Below are 19858 nucleotides of genomic sequence, written 5' to 3'. Positions count from 1 at the left end.
TAATCATGGGCGGAGGAATATTCTGCTGATATATTACGGTATAGCTGATGACTATAGGGCGGGCCTGTACATTCCCTGATATTATTGTGTGTAGATTTTATTGGGCCTCTGTCACTTCATCTGTCTCACGAACACGCACCCGCAGTTCGTTGGCGATCTCTGCCACGAGCCTTTCGTGTAGCTTCAGCTCGTCAACGAACTCGACGACGTCAAAATACCTTATGAATCGGCTCACAAACAACTTGATTTCAATCATCGCCATGCTGCAACGGGCATGAACAAAAGTTTGCAATGCATGTAAACGGTGGCGCAGGTACTTACTGTTGACCAATACACGCACGAGAACCTTTGGCAAAGGGGAGCCAGGATGCATTCATTTGACTCAGGTCTCCAGAAAGCCACCGCTCCGGTTGGTAACGGTAAGGATCAGGGAATACGCTTTCATCGTAGCACCGGAAGAAGTTAGATGAGGAGATCACGGTCTAATCAACTAGCTGTTAATCATCCCTTTCGTTCCAAGTGGCTGTAAATACAGTAGTATTGTACTTACGCCTTCAGGTATATAGTATTTCTCGAATTGATATCCTTCGCTGCCCACGACCCGAGGCATGCGAACTGGGGCCGGGCACACTGTGCGAACGCCCTCTTTGATACAGGCTTCAAAGTACGAGAGACTTTCCAGTTGTTCCAGAGATGGATGTTTATCCTTCTCAGGCCAAATAGCTTTGAGTTCTTCCTTGGCCCGGTGGTAGACCGTTTGGTTACTCATGACATGGTAGAGTATTCCCGAAATGCTGGCGGCAGTGGTTCCTAGCCCTACTAAACCATCAGAAAAGTTTTGTAGCCTGGACGAGATCTATTGATACCTGCTATAACAAATTGGGAGGCAATGGAAACCATCATTTGCTCGGAGATACCATCTTTGGAATCCTTCATTCTTCTCTTGGCCTCCTTTACCAAGCTTAACTTGTCACTAACATCCGCTTGCCGCACACTTCTTACCACTTGCTGTCAAACATTATGAGAAATAGTTCCCTTGCTGGAAAAGGTTTTACTTACTTCAATCAGTTTAGAAAACTCACCAAGATTATTGCTCGCGAGTTTCCATGTGAGCGGAATATGGATTCTCTATTGCAACCCGTTTGTAAGCAGAATGGAATGGAAAATTAAAGTAGAAGGTCATTGCTCACAAGAATCACTTCAGCTCCGTTGGTCAGCGTCTCAATTACTTTGATAAGTGGATGATCGAGCTCTGATCTTGCAAGGGCTTCCATGGTGTCACCGAAGCTCAGTTTCGAGATGGTGTCTAAAGTATAGGAGGCTGCTAGATTACGGATCGGAATCGGCTTTCCTTTTTCAATATATCGAGAGACTTGCTTCATAGCCAGATCCACATGTTCACTAATCATTGGGATGAACGTGAGAATGTTGGAACGTGAAAACGCATGCGAAAAGGTACGACGTAAGACTGAGTGTACATCGTTGTCTGTGATAGTGAACATGTTGACACTCTCTTTTGGTGCAATACCATAATACCATCGGTCCTCTTTTAGAAACCTTGCTTTTTGGCTATAAATATCGCTGTAAGCAGACAGGCCGTCGAATGAGACTTCATTCGGACCTATGCGTACAACGGGCCCTGAATCACAAGTCAATACACGTTACGGCCCGAAAACATGCATTTGAGGGCTGCAGAAACACATACCATATTTACGATGGAGCATCAAAAGCTTTCTCGATCCAGCACCACTGAGATCAACTCGTATCAGCCATAGACGGGTAATACGTGCTAACAATGGCCCCGGTATCAATGAAAGCGGATGGAAAAAATATCGGTACGTCGCCGTGACCACTGCACCAAATAGCAAGACTGCACCGGCACTGAACAACGCGCACGCCACAGGAGACAACTCCTTGAAGTCAATCAGTGGAATCGACTTCAAATGCCTAGCGTAGCACAAAATGTGAGACAAAGAGAGACCCATATTTAGCCAATGGCATGTCCGCTTCTGAGATGAACTACTTCTATATCAGTACCTGGTCGTAGTAATATAATGTTTCCCCTACGGCTAGAATCAAGCCTAAAGTACTTTTTTAGGCATGCAAGAGCCAGTGCCTAGATCACGGAAGGTAAAACAAATAATATCTGTCCAACGGCTAACCCGATTCCACAACTGACTGCAATGTTCGGGTGATCCAGAGGAGGCTGCTCATCTGACCCTGCTCGAAACCCTTCTATATTCTGTCAAGATATTCAAATATGTTTATTACGGCCGAAGCCAAGCCTAAAGGGCCCTGATAGGATTGCCAGATCCAGTACACAGATCACGGCAAGCGAATACACTCTGTCCACCGGCTACATGATCGGGTCACCCGGGGGAGGCTTATCCGATCCTGCTCTCAGGCTTACTTTGCCAATGCTTCTTCCCCCCCAATACAGGTGCAGAAATACAACAAAGTTCTCTTGCTCTCTAGCTACGGCGGTGTTGGAAATATTAGGTGCTAATTTGTGCCTACACCGCTTCCATACGGTTGATCCCTCCCACCGCACATATCATATCTTACAGATCCGATGCTACGCAGAAAGTAGATTATAATTGGGGTGTAGTAGCGTATCAAGGATTAGATTGATTAGATAAAGTTTATAAGGATTGTGTAAACTGAGACGTTGTTCATTCCGAAGCTCTAGCTAAGGATAACCTGCAGCGAGAAAATTAAGCATGGGGAAGAATAAGAAAAGAGGCTCGCCCACCAGCGCGTAGAGACGCCTTTTATATATGCGTACAAAGGCCTTTTGTGTTGCCTAAATAGGAAATCATAATACCAATGGGGTATCCCGTCAAAGATGACACTTAGGGCTCCAGGTCGGCACGGTTCCGGAACACGAGACCTCAAAGGACCCAATCCTTTTTGCAAGCCGTGCTGTCTTGTTGGACCTCGCTCGTAGAGCTCAAGCTACAATAATGACGTACACCAGTCTGGTAGAACTTCCAGTAATGATTCCCAAAAAAAGCTTCAGAAATGTGAGAATGAGACTGCCAGAGTGAAGAACGACTAAATTTGCGATTTAATAAATCCTATTTAACTGGTATCATATCAAGGTTCTATATAATGAGTGTAATAAGTGTAGTTCCAAACGGTATCCTAGGGGGAATTTAAGATTACTTGCTTCTTTGTAACGTACACTAGATAGCGAAGGCGGATCTGACGAATGCTTAAATAGAAATACTAGGCGCGTGGCTAGTATTGACTGAATAGTGCCCTCACAAAAGCGGCGGCAGCCCACCTGGCAGGGAAAATATGGTTCGTATAGGCACCTAGGTACTAGTCCCGATCACGCTCGTCGTCAAATATGCCGAATTCGGAATCGTAGCTAATAGAAATAGGAAATTTACACGAGCCCCGACCCGACTCGTGTCGAAGCTCTAGTGCTCCCCAGTCCGGTTGATCAAATCCCCGAATCAGTGGGTCATTTAACGGGTCTGGAACCGCCCCATAATAAAAGTCGCTGATAAACATACGCAGCTACTACAGATGATGGGTACAAACTCTAGAGCTAGTAGCTGCGATGTGAATCCATATGAAAATTTTGCTAAAAGTGGATATGCCTTACCACGTTAGGAGATTTCCACAGTGCGGGTAACAAAACGATGTCATTTTTGTGAGATAGAGTTGGACTCTGTCACTTTTGGGTGGCAGTTGGATATAGAAACGTACACTAGCTGCTCTTGCATCATAAAACTTTGATGATCAATGCTACTTGCTTGTCTCATGAGTGACTCATTGCGACTCATGCAGATCAGACCGTATTCGATTATAAATCACTGAATGCTAATCTGATATACGTCTGCTTCGTCACTGCTTCATTCGTCCCATCTCAGACTTTCCTCGACGATAATCCTGTAGTAGCGATCTGAATCTGATAACGCAGGAAGAAACGTCCAAATGATCACTCTCCGTCTTCCTCCAAAATATGTGCTTGCGAGCATTCTGTGCTCGTTTGGCGGGCTTCTCTTCGGGTATGTAATTACAAATTCAGCCTACTACATCAACTATGTTGGTCAAAAGTAGTGCGCCTCCTGGATGTTCTAGTGGACTGGCAACAATGATGATCACAAAGTTACACTAAAACTAGCGGGTTTTTGACATCATATTACAAATCCAGGAGTAAGCGACTGTTGCCTAGACACATAAGTGATTTAGTGTTTAAATAAGACGGACTTCTCCAGGTTTAACCCCATGTAGATCCTACCGATCTCTTCAAGTTCCTCACAAGTCCATCGAGACTCATATCGCAACTTTCAAAATGGCAACATCTCAATTTCTCCGTTCTTCTGAATCAGACACACCCTATGGCCAACTCCCTTCGTACTGTCGCGTAAAGCCGCAAACATGTAAAATTGACATTCCCGCTCCGGAAATCGCAGAAATCCGGAATCTCGTCCAGAAGGCCAGACTCGGTCCTACGACATTCGAGAACTCACAAGCTCAAACCAATACAGAATTTGGGCTGACGCAGTCATGGATGAACGAGGCCGTGAAGACATGGACATCTGAAACTGCTTTTAATTGGTCAGTTTCTTCTACATGTACAACGACCACTAGCTAAAGACGCGACTAGGCAAAAAATACAAGACAACATCAACAGCATCCCCCACTTCACCAGTCTAGTAGAGCACAACGGTCATTCATTCTCCATCCACTACATGGCCCTCTGGTCTAAACGGGCCGATGCAACACCCTTGGTATGCATCCACGGCTGGCCCGGGTGTTTTCTTGAGTATCTCTCAGTCGCAAAATTGCTACAATCAAAATATACTCCCGAAACACTGCCGTATCATTTTATTGTGCCATCATTACCAGGGTATACATTCTCGTCCGGACCTCCTGTGGACGGAGCAGACTTTTCTACCTACGACGTCAGCTGCATATTCCGAAAACTGTTCAATGATCAGCTAGGATTTGAGAGTTATATGGTCGCCGGCGGCGATATAGGAAGTCGCATCTGTCGAGCCCTTGCAGCAGATGACGAGCATTGTATTGGGATTCATCTGACATTCTGCTTCGACTTCGACATGCGCAATTTTCCCCGCGAAGGTCTGACGGACAGTGAACTCCAAGATATAAACACAATCAATGAGTTCATCCGCACCGGAGCTGGTTACGCACAAATGCACGCTACTAGAGCATCTACCATAGGCTTCGTGCTCAGCTCCAGCCCCGTAGCCCTCCTGGCCTGGATTGCCGAAAAGTTTCTAGAATGGACCGACATCACCCCCGATAATGAAACGATCTTGACGTTCGTGACACTGTACTGGGTCACGGATACATTCCCGCGAAGCATATATCCGTACAGACATGATTTTGCACCGAATGAGAATGTGCCGTGTCATGGAGACGCGGCTAGGTGGCTTGTTCCACGCACCAAGGTGTTCGGGTTTAGTCATTTTCCGAAGGAGCTTTTACCAGTTCCTAGAGCTTGGGTGGAGAGGACGGGGGCTGCTGGTAAGGTGACGTTTTGGAGAAAACATGATCAGGGAGGGCATTTTGCGAGTGTCGAAATTCCGGGGCCATTTTTAGAGGATTTGGAGGCTTTTGTGAAGCATGCTAAGCAGTTGTAATTTCTTAGTAGAAAACTTCACCAAGCATGTCTATCATTCTATAAGCGTGTTCATTATGTAAGCAGTCAAGTTATAAGCAGTTAGTAAGTCAGCTCGTCAAGTTTAACATGAAACCACACATTCTCATAAGGCAGCACGTCCAAGCGTCTTCTACACAGCTTTCGTCATCCTCTTCGACACAGAGGTTTTCTTAAACGCCTCCTTAATTTCCTCCAACGACCGCCCTCTCTTCTCTGGCATGAAAATCGAACAAACCAACGCCGTCAAAAGCGAGCATCCACCAAACAAGAAATAAGCTCCATAGCTGCTATCCGCTAATAATATCGGCGTCGTCAGTGCAACCAAGAAATTCGCACTCCAATTGCTTCCATGCGCCAAACTTGTGGCTGCAGCGCGCGTACGTTGGGGCTGAATCTCGGCAGCGTAGATCTTGATACCTACACCCCATGAAAGGGAATATAGCATTGCGAACAGGTAAATGGAGACGATGACAACCCATCGTCCTGCGCCGGAGTTGTTGTGTACTGCGGTTCCGGCGTAGAGGCCTCCGATCAGGAACATGATGATTCCGAGGCCAATGCCGCCGCAGATTGTGCTGTGACGACGACCCCAGCCGTCGGCCCAGATGAGAGCGGGGACTGTGACGCCGAAGATGGCTAGAGCAGAGACTCCGGAAGCGAGAAACGATGCTTCGGAGGATGAGAGGCCGGCCTGTTGAAAGAGGAGAGGAGCATACTATCTCATTAGCTGATATACATGTTATCAAACAAGAGATACTCACGTAAAGTACTCCGTCGATACCACTGGGTTGTTGCATTCCCATCATGAAGACTGCAAGGAATGTACGGTCACGCACATCATGTGCGAAAAGTTCCCATAAACTGCTTTTCCTCTTCTTTTCTCCTTGATGGGTATCGTGAGGAGTTACCGGGCGTGAAGCATTAATTTCATCAGATTCAGTGATCTCACGTATCTGCTCTACAATTTCGATCTTTTCGCGCTCTGCATGGCTAAAGCCCAGACCATCCCATGTTGCAGCTGCTTCTGCTGTACGACCGTGAAGCGTAAGCCAGCGCGGCGAGGGGGTAAGCCACAGTGAAGCCAGCGAGAATGAGAATGCTAGAACAGGCGAAATGGCAAATGGGAGTCGCCATGAGAGAGAGGAGCCGATATTACTGGAACCGTAGCAAATGAAGAAACCTACACAAAGGCCCATGGTGATGAGTAGCTGAGGTGCGGATGTGAGTGGTCCTCTTTTGCTGGGGGGTGAGATTTCGCAAATATACCTGCTCTGGTTAGTAAGGTAGCATACTTCTTTCGAAGAAAATTGAACATACACGACCAATGTACCCAAGTATAACCCATCGCCAACGCCTTCAACACATCTTCCAACAATGAACATGGCCAAATCAGCAGCGCCCGCCTCGAGTGCAGCACCAAGACCAAAAATAAAAGCCCCAAGACTGATGCCTCTAGATCGACCGAGAATGTCTGCAACCTTGCCCGCAAAGAAAGACGAAATGGCAGCTGGGATGAGAATGGCAGAGACGATCAGACCATGAACAGTGGAGGATACGGAGCCGAAACTTGAGACGTAGCTGTTCATGACGGTTACGGGACCGATGATTCCGGTGTCCATTCTGCTTGATCAGCTCTATACGACCCTCTGAACAGGTGGAGAGATATACGACGACCTAGATTCACTAATTTTATGATATCATTTCTTGTATAGGTTTTTATTCTCGGTACAAGACTTCCAATAATTAGTACATATGGTATAAAATCGATTTAGAAAATATTCCGCGAGAAAATGAGCTTATAGTAAGGTCAAGTACACCCAAATTCTAATATTCAACGGTTGGGCTAACAAAAATTGCTCAAGCAGCAAGAGTACTGCTTCTAATGGGGTTGGATGAGCTCATTGAGCTCAATACACCACTCCATCCTAAACCCTAGCTTAGTGGATAGCTTGTAAGAGGTTCTATGCTGGCTAAACATACCTATGTTCACCGTATTCACAAACAATAGCCGATAATGTAAAGGGATCAAGGTAAAGTTAACAAACTGCACCCATGGCCATACCATAAGATTAATCTTGTATGCAGGTATCAGACTCTCTTGTACTTTTCGAAGAGGGTCTTTACCCTCCATGAGCGATGTCGCAGCGAAAAAAACCGATAGACCGATAGGCGCAAATAAGCACTGATCCATCATCACTCTTGCCACAATGGTTGTACTTGTTTTTGATGTGACAACATTCCTCTGTAGGAATTTGAACCAGGTATCAGCCATCGGCGCGAATATAACTTTTTCCAGAGAAAAAAATTGTTAGAGATCGAGGCTTTCACTTGTGTAAATTGGAAGAACATACAACCGCCGTAGATACCGAGTCTCGCCGTTCGAATGAGATCAAGAGACTGTGATTCCTGACCTTCAAATCCCTTCTGCGCTAGTATATCCCCCGTCATAAACAGACCCTGGGGGACTTTAATATTAGCAATGTGCTTTCTGGATCTGGTCAAGGACACGGGAGAGCGTACCGAGGTCATGAGACATTGTCGGATCAAGTGACTATCTATGTATTTTCTGAATCTGCGAGATCAGATATTCTTAATACACATGCATTGAACTTCAACAATGCCATATTGCATGACTTACAGTGACATTTTGCGTAAGGTTCGCAGGAGTGGAGAGATTGACTCAATCAACCCCAATCAAAAGATCACGAGAATATTATCACATTAGCACACGAGATAATCTTCGATGTAGCGAGTCTCCAGAAAGAATACAATGAGCGTTTGATCGAAAGAGAAGGAAGCAGTTCCGGAATATTAGGGCTAATGCGGAATCTTACCCAACTCAGTCTTCCGCAGCAGTCTCTTACCGGATGCACTAATTAGGAAACATTCCTACAGAAGCCAAATTCAACTCTTTGTCATTTAATCTGCAGCATGACGAGACTGACTTAGTTGAGAATCTAAGTTCGCATCTTGATGAAAATCCCTGAAGCAATCTTTAAATAGCTTGACACCACCGAGTCGTCTTCCAACCGTCGAATTCAAAGCGTTCTATTTCCAAGAATTAATACCACCATCGCCAGAGAGATTTTAGCCAATCGCCCACAGACTGCTACAAGGAAAGAACGATCCATGGGAGCTCGTTCGGTTCTGCTTTGATATTGTGTTCGGCTCAAGATGGGTTTGGTATCTTACAGGTTTGTAGTGTTTCTGTACGAAGTATGAAAAGAGGAAAGGGGGAAAAAAGAGACATCCATGGAGGCAACCCTTTTTCTATCTCGTATCATGGACTCAAGCCTTTCCTTCCTCATACGACTTTGGCGCCAGTTGTTCGACTGCAGTTAGATCTGGCACAATTTACAAGCCCACAATGGGACTGGCTTTGGCAGGGGAAGGGGGATCATCTTCAATTGACGACTGACTTGTATTAGCCAATCTCTTATAGTCGTAATCTCACTGTTAGAGTAAGATAAGTCGCTATGATTGAATCCTCAAAGGGTATCGCTTTTCTATTGGGATATCAAGAGATAACTATATGATATAACCAGGTGTGACAAGTACTAGCAAAATGTGCTGAATACTATGGTAGCCTTAACTTGCCATGGTGCTTTCATTGAATACATCTGCTAACAGATCATCCATACACGCTTCTCGATCAGGATTACCCATACTATATGTACTTTCAAACGCCTGGATACTAATTCGCTCGAAGAATGGCTTCAATATCCGCTCGATAATCTCATCCTTTGGCGTCTCGCGGATACGATCGGAATTCAAACACGGCTTGTTGAGCCTCTGTTTGTCGCTGACATCACCGGGCTGAGGAGAGATTCCGTTGTGTGGACCCAGCGTCCGAGCTATCTCGTCTGCGAGAGCTATGGGTTCCCATCGACCGGGAGGATAAATTGCATCAATTGTATCGGTCACAAACAGCCATTCTTGTAATTGGAAGTCATCGGGAACTAATAACAGTAGTGTGTCCAAAAGCTTCGAGGCTTGAAGGAGAGAGTAAGGCGCGTAAAGCTCTGATTGTTGGTGACGGGGTACCGCAGAAATGGCTTCTTGTAGCTCCGTATTAATCAAAGGCCAGAACGGAGCCATGTGTGTCGTTGAAGTACGAAGTAAAAGTGCTCGGAGAACCATGAACAATTCTGCTCTCGTAACCGAAGATGGTGATGAGATATGCGTAGCTTGAAGGAGGTCTTCGAGTTTCTGCAACAGAGCTGGATAGTCTATGACAAAGTGATCCTCGCCATTGGAAAGAATCAGGAGCGCAATCCTGCGCAAATTGAGTTGAGTTTTGCGATCAGCTTCTAATCTCGCTGCTGTCGCTCCCACCCCAAACATGATTCCTGCTGTAGTTGGAGGTGTCAATCGTGACAACAGCTCAGGGAAGCGTTCCTTGTCTACAAGGATCCATTGCCGTAATAAACTCATCCATCCACTCTTGACGAGATCAACACGAGACCCGAAAAACCTAGGATCATTGAATGCATCCGCGATATCCTTCTTCCAAACTTTCGAAGCTGCAGATATTCTTGAAATCCGTAGCAGCAAATCGAGCACAGTCTGATTCATGTTATTCGGAAAAAGTCGTGAACGCAATGTTGGTGAAATGACATTGGTAGAGATGCTGGATATTGCGTTTGTAATTCGATCCGTCTCACCAAGAGCTGTCAAAAAGGCTGGTAATGACGAGATCAATATACTGAGCATATTATCCGGGGTTGCATGCGGCGTCGGTGAGCCGTCGGCGTCAGCAGATGGTCTTGAAGAAATTCCAGAGTCTTGGGACAATCCCATTGGTTTGCTGGTGAAGATGGCAGCTAGAAGGCGAAGCAGTAGGTCCTATATTTCGTTAGTCCACGAATTCACAGAAACTTGATAACGTCTATACGTACACCAAGTTCTTTCCTCATTCGACGGTCATCTCCAAAATTGGTATTTTCCATCTTTGCGCCAAGTATACCGGCAAATTCAACAAGCCGAGATAATATCTGTCGGTGCGGAAACGGATTGGTCAAAACGTCACGCAAGAATGTCGTACAATCTCCCCAGATTTCGTCCAATACATCATCATCTAGTGATCGAGCATATGTGACTAAAAATGCCGCAAGTTCAGATTCGGAAATACTTGAGGCCAACGTTGACTTGCGGGTAGGATCCAAAGCAGCTGGGTTGGTTCGGCTATATATCGAGTTGAAAATCGCCGGAATAATGACCTTTGGGCGAGCTCTATCGAGTGTATGCAAAAGACTGAAGATATGAGACGCTTTACTGGTCTCTGACGGACCTAAATTGCTCCAGAGCTCGACTAGCGTTTCAAGGCATTCTAGTGCTTCTGCAGTGAACAGATGCTCTAACAAGGCCCGAGATCGGTTTCTCATCCGCAAAGACGTATACTGAAACGATGCGATTGATTCTGTATCAAGAGACATTTTGCCTTTGCTGTTTGCTCTCCAAGACCAAATTGAAAAGCACAATCGAACAGCATCTTGGAAACACAGCAATACTGTCAATCTATCATTGGCCACATTTCGCGCTGGTCCTCCGTCCGAAACAAATACATTGGACACCATGTTTCCGAAAAAGGTTTGCGGATGGTCAGGACTTCTAGCAGTCGAGATAGTAACTTCTTCGGCGTGCAGACGCTCATGAGATGCTGCAATACAAGTCTCGAGACCAGTCAATAAAACGATCGTCACATGCTCTGATCGGTCTTCTGACCAGCCTTCTTTCTTTTCGAACATTTCCTGTAGACTGGAGAACGAGTTTCTTATCTCCCGACAAAAGCACTCCACAAGCATCAAGAGAATTTGAAAAATGGATTCGCCATACAGCGGAAGGCTTTCACTCAAGAGCAATATCCATTTCTCTAGACAACCGCGTGAGTTTGGAGAGCTGATACCCTTCAACAGACAGTTCAAAAGCTGCTCAGGTGGTTGTGGTACAGGTGCCGGTTGATGTAGCTTATCGACCCGATCTGTGCTCAGTGACGTACTAAGCGAAAGAAGCGAAGCACTCCTTATGGAACCCTTGGATCCTGTCCTTCTATGTTTTTGCGTAGGGGGTTGCAAGACATGAGCAAATTTGGCTTTCAGCGCAACCAGTAATGTCTCGATAGTGGTCGTCTGAAGTATATGACTGCCTTGATCCAGTGCAATGGATAGTTTTTCAATGAGAATTATGTGTATGTTGGTATCAATAAGCTGTTCAGAACCAAGACCAATTAGCAACTGTCGAAGGACTAAAAGTGCTGTACGCTGCAAGATTTGCTCTTCAACAGATATCTGAGTGTCTGAACCTGATTGAGATCCAACCAAGGCGAGTGAAATCTCGGCAATTGCTATTTGAAAAGTCTTTTGCTCCGCTGCATCTATATCAATCAGCATGTGTTTGATGAAATATCCTGATAACCTTACTCTCTGGGGTTTGTGACTCGTGGGGCTGCTCCACCTGGGACACGGGTTGCGAAACTAAGGTAATCCAACCATTTTGTGAAAGACATGATATGAGATTGGAGAGAGTCTGGAGCAAATATTGGCATTCCCTTCGGTCATCGGGATCGATCAAGCCTTGAGCCTTGTCTCCATTGCTATCAACATTTACAAGCTCTTCAAGCTTAGACACAATTACATGGAGAACTCTAATGAAAAAATCAGCATAGACAACGGATTTAAGCAAAAGTCAGCCACTCACCGGTGGATTGATGGCATATCTTGAATCCAATCGCGGACAACTTGGTAGACCTCATCAGAGTTTTGTGATAATAAATCCAGTATTACGAACAAAGGCCGTTTAAGTAGGGAAACATGAGATGCAGAACGATCCGCGAAGACCTTTCCATTCACAAAATTTCCTTCTGAAGGTCGATTTGGTGACTCGTGACCCCATTGGAGGCTATGATTCCATAGAACACAGAATCTTTCAACATGCCGAACGTTGGATGTTGATACGTTTTGAGGAGAATCAACTTCGACCATAAGAGACGTAATGGCAGCCTCAACAGCGTGATCTTGCCATGTAATTGAATGCAGTGAACCAATGCAACGGACAGCCTCAACATGAAACTTTGGGCTTTCGGGTGACAAGAATGCCCAAAGGTGGTCCATTAATGCCGGCAATAGGTCACAGAGCTGCTCGTAAGTGACATAGAAGCCATGAGTATGGATACCATACAGGGTAGTAACCACTAAAACAACCGTTGAGACAACGGCGAACCTTTGCGTGGTGAGTTGTGACCTGTCACAGTCTAAAGCCTTTTGAAACGCTCGTATTAGATGGCCATCTGCCAATATTCGAGATTTTGGTGTCTTTTTAAAAAGCCCAGTAAGAATACCCAGCGTCTCTTTCATAGAAAGACTACCATGGTGGTTTTCAAGAACCGACATGGACAACCGGTATGCCGCACGTAGTATTAATTCCGATAAAACCTGTGGAGCGAAGGGCAAGGGAGGTAATTCAAGGCTTTCCTTGCTGCGATCATAAAATAGCCGAATATTCTTCACAATAGTCTGATTATCCAGTTCACGGGGATCGGTTTTTAGACTCTCGGAAGCAACCTTGACAAGAAATGCTCTCTCAGGCAAGAGATTTAGTGTCAAATTGAGTAATTTGAAGAGATGCTGAGTGTATAGATTAGTCTGCTCCAGTGGCCAACCTCGTCTATTCGTCAATATTATTTCGTTGGCTTCAATCAATGCCGCCAGAGTCAACAGAGGAATATGAAGAAGTAACATCTCTTCTTCTCTGACATTGAAATTCGCAAGTACGAAATGGGCGAGCATAAGGTCATTCTCCCTTTTCTCGAAAAGCTCATTCTGTCCTCTCGTATCTCCTTGAATGAGATATAGCAGTTCTGAAAAGATGAGGCCACTTTCGACGCCGTCGAAAAATGCACTTGCGCTCCGGAATAGCTCCTCAAAGTGTGACTTGTCAGCTGTTCCTTCGAACGATTGTACACTTCGCATAATCGGCAGGAAAACGGCAGGGACGACAAAGCCACCTACTTCCCAACGATCCATCAGGGACAAGGCAATGCGCAAAGGCCGGCTTTTCTGAGATGCCTGCAACGTGTCTTGATTGATTGACTTGAGAAGACCACGGACCAAAGGATCTAATCCATTTTTGCTAAAATACCGAGATTGCGACTGCTCTTGGTTTTCTGTCGACTTTTCCTGCTCTCTTTCTGCATTAGGATTAGGAGATGTAACGAGAGCTTGCGTGGGTTCCGGGCCGAGAAACCAGGCCCAAAGTCGCCTGTTCAAACTCATATCTCGCCGAAGCACGACCCCGGCTGCAGCCAGAATTAACTTCTCCAGGTCATCGCGCCTTATTTTTGATTGCAGAACTGGGGAGTGTAGCGGCAGATGCGTCACTAATAAGTCGAGGAAGTTGCGTTGCACAAGCAATTGATCGTCAGTCAGGCCGCTGGCAAAGCATCTAATGAGTAAACCGGGCTCTGGAGAAATGACAGACTCGACGACGGCTGCTGAATCTGCCCCTTCTAGTTGACCGTCTCCTGCGTCTGAACCGGTTTGCTTCTCGAGTCCTAATTTGGGGAGATGGCGGTTGAGATAAGCCAAAACACCGAGCCGTCTGCTAGGGTTCGTGATTGAAGCGAGGAACATGCATTGCCAAAAATACTGGCCGCCGGCATTCGCACTTAAGCTAGATCTCCGCGTGTCCATCTGGCTAGCTACATTGCGAATCTTGTTGAGCGTGCGGAGGGTCGGTTCAAAGTCATCACTTGTTTCCTCCTCCAAGCCGGGCAGTAATGCTAAGATTATAGCTTTCAGCGCGGGACGAATTGTCATCGGCTCTAGTTCCGGCAGGTATGTTTCTAGGAGGGATATGAACAGTGGCCGAACCGAAAGAGAGGCGAATGTAAGAGTTGGGGCGACGCCAGGAAAGTATAAGGGAAGATCTAGCGAAAGACCTTCAGGCTACAAGTGCTGTGAGTACTATGCAGTCTCGAGACAATATCAAGATATTTTAAATACCTTTAGCAAGCCAAAGATATATGTATACACCTCCAAGGCCTTCTGGTGCACACCAGAGGGGAGCGACGGATTCAAACATTGTGCTAATCGCTTCGCAACGGTAGTCTTATGTGGTACGACCGGTAAGTCGGGGGGGTGTGATTGAAGCGCCTATGAGAAGCTGTCAGAAAGCAGTCAAGATAATATCCAAGTATTGTTCAATTGCATGCGCACCTTCAGAAGGCGACTCAGAAACGAAATGTAATCGGCCCATTCTTGTAGTGTGGTATCGAACAGAGACAACGCTCGCTCGACAGTCGATGCATACCGCCGATAGTTTTTATCCTTTCTTAAGTTCTCTTCATGTAAATTAGCAGGTGACATCGCCTCTTATCATTTTCACAAGCACAAACCGTCATCATTGGTACGGAGCCTGGAGCGGGCGAGGGAGCTATCGGAGCTTGCGGGGGAATCGGTTCGAGAGAATCCGCCTGGATCGAGGCTCATGATGCCAATAGCAGGGGTAGCGGGCTGTTTATAATCGATCTTAGCGGGCTCATAATTGAGGCATAAGGATCACGTAGTCGCAATGGGAAGTGATGTCGTGTTAGGATCGTGAGAAAGAAAGTATTTGTTTTGGGTCAAAGGCCACGAATGCCGCGGATTACGTATCCGCCTGGCCGTATTGTACATACCTTACCGTACTAGTATTGAAGCATAGCCACTAGCCAGGCGGTGAACTCGTCCTCTCCGTTATTCTTATTGACGCCTGAGCTGCCACTAATACATATATCAATTGTATGTGCTTCTTCTTGCTCACATCTGGAATAACTTGGTAAATGCTGCCGGTGCTGCATGCAGGCGATGCGCAGGACGAACCAGCAATAGCGAGCAGGAATATAAGAGCTGCTTTCATAATGTCCTCAGGTGTGTTTGCTTCGTTCCACCACACTCACTCAAGCCGAACAGCGTGGTCTCCACAGTATCATCCATTCACTGCTAAGAAATGGCGCCGATCTACGGCCCAGATCTTCACTTCTTAAACACTGTCGCTACAAAGGTGAGGCGAATGGAGTGAAATTGTTGTACGTCTCGTTGCGGGAGTCGAGGAAGGCTTACAACAAGACGAGACCCCATTACTACTCGGCTGCTGCTGCAGGCCACACGGCAATAGTAGAATTTCTCACAACAAGATGAGACTCTATTACTACCTGGAAGGGGAGCCTCACCTAACCCTATATGGGTGCCCATACCTACAAGCAGCAGAATTGTAGAAAAGACATACCCGCTTTGGTGTACTGCCTTAATGGTAGCCTATCAATAAAGCCATACGGAGACAGCTGTCTCATTACTTCGCGCAGGAGCAAGCATACTTCTAAAAAGCCCAATACACGGCGCCGCCTTGGAGATAGTGAATGAACACAGCTGGGCAGATATCATCTAGTTTCTCATGGACTACTTCAGAGTTTAGTACAGAAACTGTGTTCTGAGTTTGTTCCTAGGCGAATCTTAGGGATAAGCCACAAAGACAGCGGTGATTGTACACTTAACTAGCTCAATAGAGACGTTCTGCTAGTATGTGGGAAATACTGCAAGCGTCATGATTTGTCTTGTAGAATTGGTGATTGTTTGGTACTGATTTTACTCTGTTTTGCAGAGAAACTAAATTGAGCAATCAGGATAGGTCACAGATCCAGGGCTACGAAGAAAAAATCAAACCCAATACTAAGCGTTAGGCATAAAAAGTGGTGCCCATTACACCCACTGAAGAAGCACAAGCAGTTTCTCCAGGAATCTTTTTCAAGTGTTATTCACATAGATACGAGGACAAAGGAAGTCACAGCTTACGACATTTGCCACATTCCAGCCGGTAAGAGAGGCGGTTACGCGTTGGTTTCAGAGAGAAAGTCTCACAGAACGCAGCAGGTATTCGAACATAGCCGCCTAGAATACTTTGAGACTGATTGACAGTCCATGAAGAGGTCCTAAGGGCGTTCCATGAGCCATCAGATGGGCATTAAGTTCTTCAACGCTGTTGAGAGCCGGATTCAAGAAGATGTCATGGAGGCAACTGCTCTGAGGGCAGACGTGATCAGCATTTATACAGAGTCAACATAAGCACCGCAGCCTTATACCAGCTGTTGGGCAATCGCAACAACTTTAAAGAACGCCCATGTCACTCGGACCAAGCTTTACTTCTTGAACCAGACACATTTAACAATGGCGGTGTTGTATCGATTGGTGATCCGAATTTCTTCAAAAGTCGAATAGGGCCCGGTAATGTCTCGCTCCTTGGCCAGTAGGTACAACCGTCATTCCGGTGGGATCGCCGCCCTCAGACTTGCTCTCTTCTGGGCAGCTCTAGGTCTCCAAGAATTCCTAAGCTCACCCACGGTACGGCGGACTGAGTTGAGACCAAGAAAATGGAATCGCGAAAATGGAATGTCAGAGAGGGATTTGACTGACCGGGCGCTTAGCTGTGTGACAATCAGTGCATGTATAGATACCCTGCACTCTCATGTCCGCAATTACATCTCTTGCTGTAGATGCAAATAAATTATATCAGCGGCATCATGGTTTCTGGATTTGAGGCCGCTTGGCTGAATTTTCCACTGGTGATCTCAAGACCGGAACAGTAAGACTGGTGGACTTCCGGTCACCATCGGCGTCGTGACCACCTTTATCAACTCCATCTAGTCTCTGGTATTTGTCTTTGGATAATTCAATTTCTCTTCCATGTTTAAGAACAGGAGTTCTAGTTCAGGCAATAAGGTACGCTGGACAAGTTCATGTCCGATTAGGGCTTTGTGATAGGGTGATCTGATTGGCTGAACTTTTCTGTATGTAGTGAGTATGTAACGTACCTGTACCGTACGGTAAGTAACACCAAGTTGTAACCATCTGCGCTACGTCACCCCTCTTCCTTCCGCATTCTGCCCTTCTGCACTTTCTTCCAACAACATCATGGATGGATGAGGACAACTTCACAATCGAATATTCAGGGACTGTTCCCTCTACTTTTGCAACATGAAAAAAGATGGAAACTGCGAACGACGTACCCTCAACTACACAAGAGGGACAACATGAAGCTGAAGTCCAGAACGACCAGACTCAGCAAACACCAGGTAATCAGACAGACAACTCAGAGGAAGTACGACCACCGCTACCACCGCGCCCCGAAACTATTGATCTTCTGAATGAAGGAAATGCTTTTCGTACATCCAGCACAAGACCAAACCTGCAATCGCACGCGACAACGGCGCTCTCATTGACAGATATCACCGGTCAAACAAATGCGGACGGAAGGGATGGGTTTGTTGCAGGCTTTGGGCGCACTCTATTAGGGCGGGGACTACGAGCAAAAGCTAGTTTGAGTCAATTGAATAGTGCTCGTGGGAGCGAAGCCGGCGACACTGCGAGCGTGATAAGCTATGCACCGAATTCTGAGGAGGGTCAGGATGAAAGCCTCTTTGGAGAGTTTGCGAATGAAGCCAATGCGCAGGATGACTCTGGAAATATTGAAATTCTGGGCCATGATGAGTACCCGCAGGACGGCACTGAGCACGGTTTTGTGGAGGAATTTGAGCCGATAGGGGATTTAGATGAAGATGGCCAAAATGAAGGTAAGCAGGAAGTTTTTCTACGTCTAGGAACCTGCTAAGTATATGGCAACAGAGGCACTCCTCTTGAGATGGAAAGAAAAGCGAAAGCATTACTTGATTCTATCAGCTGCTGGAAAGCCAATTTATACTCGACATGGCGACAGCGGTTTAGTCTCGAGCTATATCGGTATAATACAAACGATCATCTCATTCTACCAAGACGCAGACGATACTTTGCGGAATTTCACAGCAGGAGATACGAAAATTGTAATTCTCTCGAAGACTCCACTATATTTGGTTGCTATTAGTCGATTAGTGGAAAGCGAAAGTCATCTGAGGCTGCAACTTGATGCGTTATATATGCAGATATTATCAACCTTGACACTTCCGGCACTAAATCATCTCTTTTCAATACGTCCATCTACAGACCTCAAGAGACCTTTGCAGGGCACTGAAACATTACTTTCTTCACTCGCCGATTCTTTCACGAAGGGCTCCCCAACGGCTCTGTTGTCAGCTTTGGAGTGTTTGAGATTACGCAAAGCGCATCGACAAGTTATCAACAATATTTTACTGAAAAATAGAGCGGAAAAATTGCTGTATGGTCTGGTGGTCGCTGGCGGCCGCTTGGTCAGCGTAGTCCGGCCAAAGAAACATTCTCTTCACCCGGGTGATTTACAGCTTCTCTTCAATATGATTTTCGAAGCTGATGGCGTCAAAGCCGGTGGTGGCGAGAGTTGGATCCCTGTTTGTTTACCTGGTTTCAATAGTACGGGTTATCTGTACATGTATGTCAGTTTCATAGACCTCAATGACGAGTCGGGAGGCCTGATTACGGACGACGATACGCCGAAAGATGAGTCTGTCGCTATAGTCCTCATAAGTGCGGATAAAGAGAGCTTCTTCCAGCTTCAAGAGATGTGCAATAAACTTGTCGAGGTATGCATGTACCATTCATTTCCTGAGTCATTTGACTGACATTGGTGTCGACAGCAAATGCGCAAAAGCGGTAGCTTGAATATTATGAAGGAAGCAATCAAGAAGGGCAGACCGTCGCCAACAGATATTGTCCCGGATACTGCTCTGAGGCATTTTCTATACAAATCCAAAGCCCACGTCCAATTCGTCATGTCTTCGTACGCACCTAATTTCGCATCTCTCACTCGACATCGAAGGTATGCATCATATCTGATGGAATTAAAGGATTGACTACTCATGCCAAGTCTTCTAGGTTGATATCAACCTACAATTCCCTCCATGAAAGTGTCCATGCGCGGAACACACACGTCAAAATACACTACGGCACCAGCAAATCCACAAGCGCATTTGCATGGGTAACACCCATATTTGAGTTCTACTGTGTAGCAGGGCCAGATGCGACTCGCACCGCTCTCTCGCAAGGAGCAAATAAGATTCGTCAATGGGTACAAAAAGAGGAAGAGAGGTTATTCATCATCGGTGGCGCAGTAAGTAAATCTCATTGTTGGGGGCGGGATCTGTACTAACGTACTAAAGGTGTTTTGATCGTGCAATGACTGTCTTTGTATATAAATGTCATGACATGAGGAAAGATAGAGCGGGGTTTCCAGTTCATTAGCTAGAATATATAGATATGCTTCAAACTCCTATGTACATGC

General features: G+C 46.0%; 5 protein-coding genes across 5 annotated transcripts; 2 read left to right on the top strand and 3 right to left on the bottom strand.

The window, feature by feature from the left end:
• Positions 1–97: 97 nt before the first annotated feature.
• On the bottom strand, positions 98–1985 carry BHQ10_007877 (uncharacterized protein; the record flags this gene model as incomplete). The annotated part of the gene is made up of 7 exons (XM_040880620.1): positions 98–263; positions 322–482; positions 551–816; positions 867–1008; positions 1060–1128; positions 1191–1639; positions 1706–1985. 7 exons carry the CDS (start codon positions 1983–1985, stop codon positions 98–100), a joined length of 1533 nt encoding a protein of 510 aa, XP_040736380.1.
• Positions 1986–4306: 2321 nt separating this feature from the next.
• Positions 4307–5621, top strand: BHQ10_007876 (uncharacterized protein; the record flags this gene model as incomplete). The annotated part of the gene is made up of 2 exons (XM_040880619.1): positions 4307–4572; positions 4622–5621. The coding sequence occupies 2 exons, from the start codon at positions 4307–4309 to the stop codon at positions 5619–5621; spliced, it is 1266 nt and encodes a 421-aa protein (XP_040736379.1).
• A 150-nt stretch (positions 5622–5771) lies between these two features.
• BHQ10_007875 (uncharacterized protein) lies at positions 5772–7227 on the bottom strand (the record flags this gene model as incomplete). The annotated part of the gene is made up of 3 exons (XM_040880618.1): positions 5772–6356; positions 6403–6907; positions 6959–7227. 3 exons carry the CDS (start codon positions 7225–7227, stop codon positions 5772–5774), a joined length of 1359 nt encoding a protein of 452 aa, XP_040736378.1.
• A 2002-nt stretch (positions 7228–9229) lies between these two features.
• BHQ10_007874 (uncharacterized protein) lies at positions 9230–15126 on the bottom strand (the record flags this gene model as incomplete). The annotated part of the gene is made up of 7 exons (XM_040880617.1): positions 9230–10486; positions 10540–10931; positions 12061–12284; positions 12338–14583; positions 14641–14790; positions 14854–14978; positions 15033–15126. 7 exons carry the CDS (start codon positions 15124–15126, stop codon positions 9230–9232), a joined length of 4488 nt encoding a protein of 1495 aa, XP_040736377.1.
• A 2530-nt stretch (positions 15127–17656) lies between these two features.
• BHQ10_007873 (uncharacterized protein) lies at positions 17657–19745 on the top strand (the record flags this gene model as incomplete). The annotated part of the gene is made up of 5 exons (XM_040880616.1): positions 17657–18242; positions 18649–19160; positions 19215–19396; positions 19453–19687; positions 19737–19745. The coding sequence occupies 5 exons, from the start codon at positions 17657–17659 to the stop codon at positions 19743–19745; spliced, it is 1524 nt and encodes a 507-aa protein (XP_040736376.1).
• Between the last annotated feature and the right edge of the window lie 113 nt (positions 19746–19858).

This window comes from Talaromyces amestolkiae (assembly GCF_001896365.1).
Source record: "Talaromyces amestolkiae strain CIB chromosome Unknown scaffold17.1, whole genome shotgun sequence".
NCBI lineage: Eukaryota > Fungi > Ascomycota > Eurotiomycetes > Eurotiales > Trichocomaceae > Talaromyces > Talaromyces amestolkiae.
The sequence above is the reverse complement of the archived record's forward strand: the minus strand, read 5'-3'. Positions and strand labels throughout refer to the sequence as shown.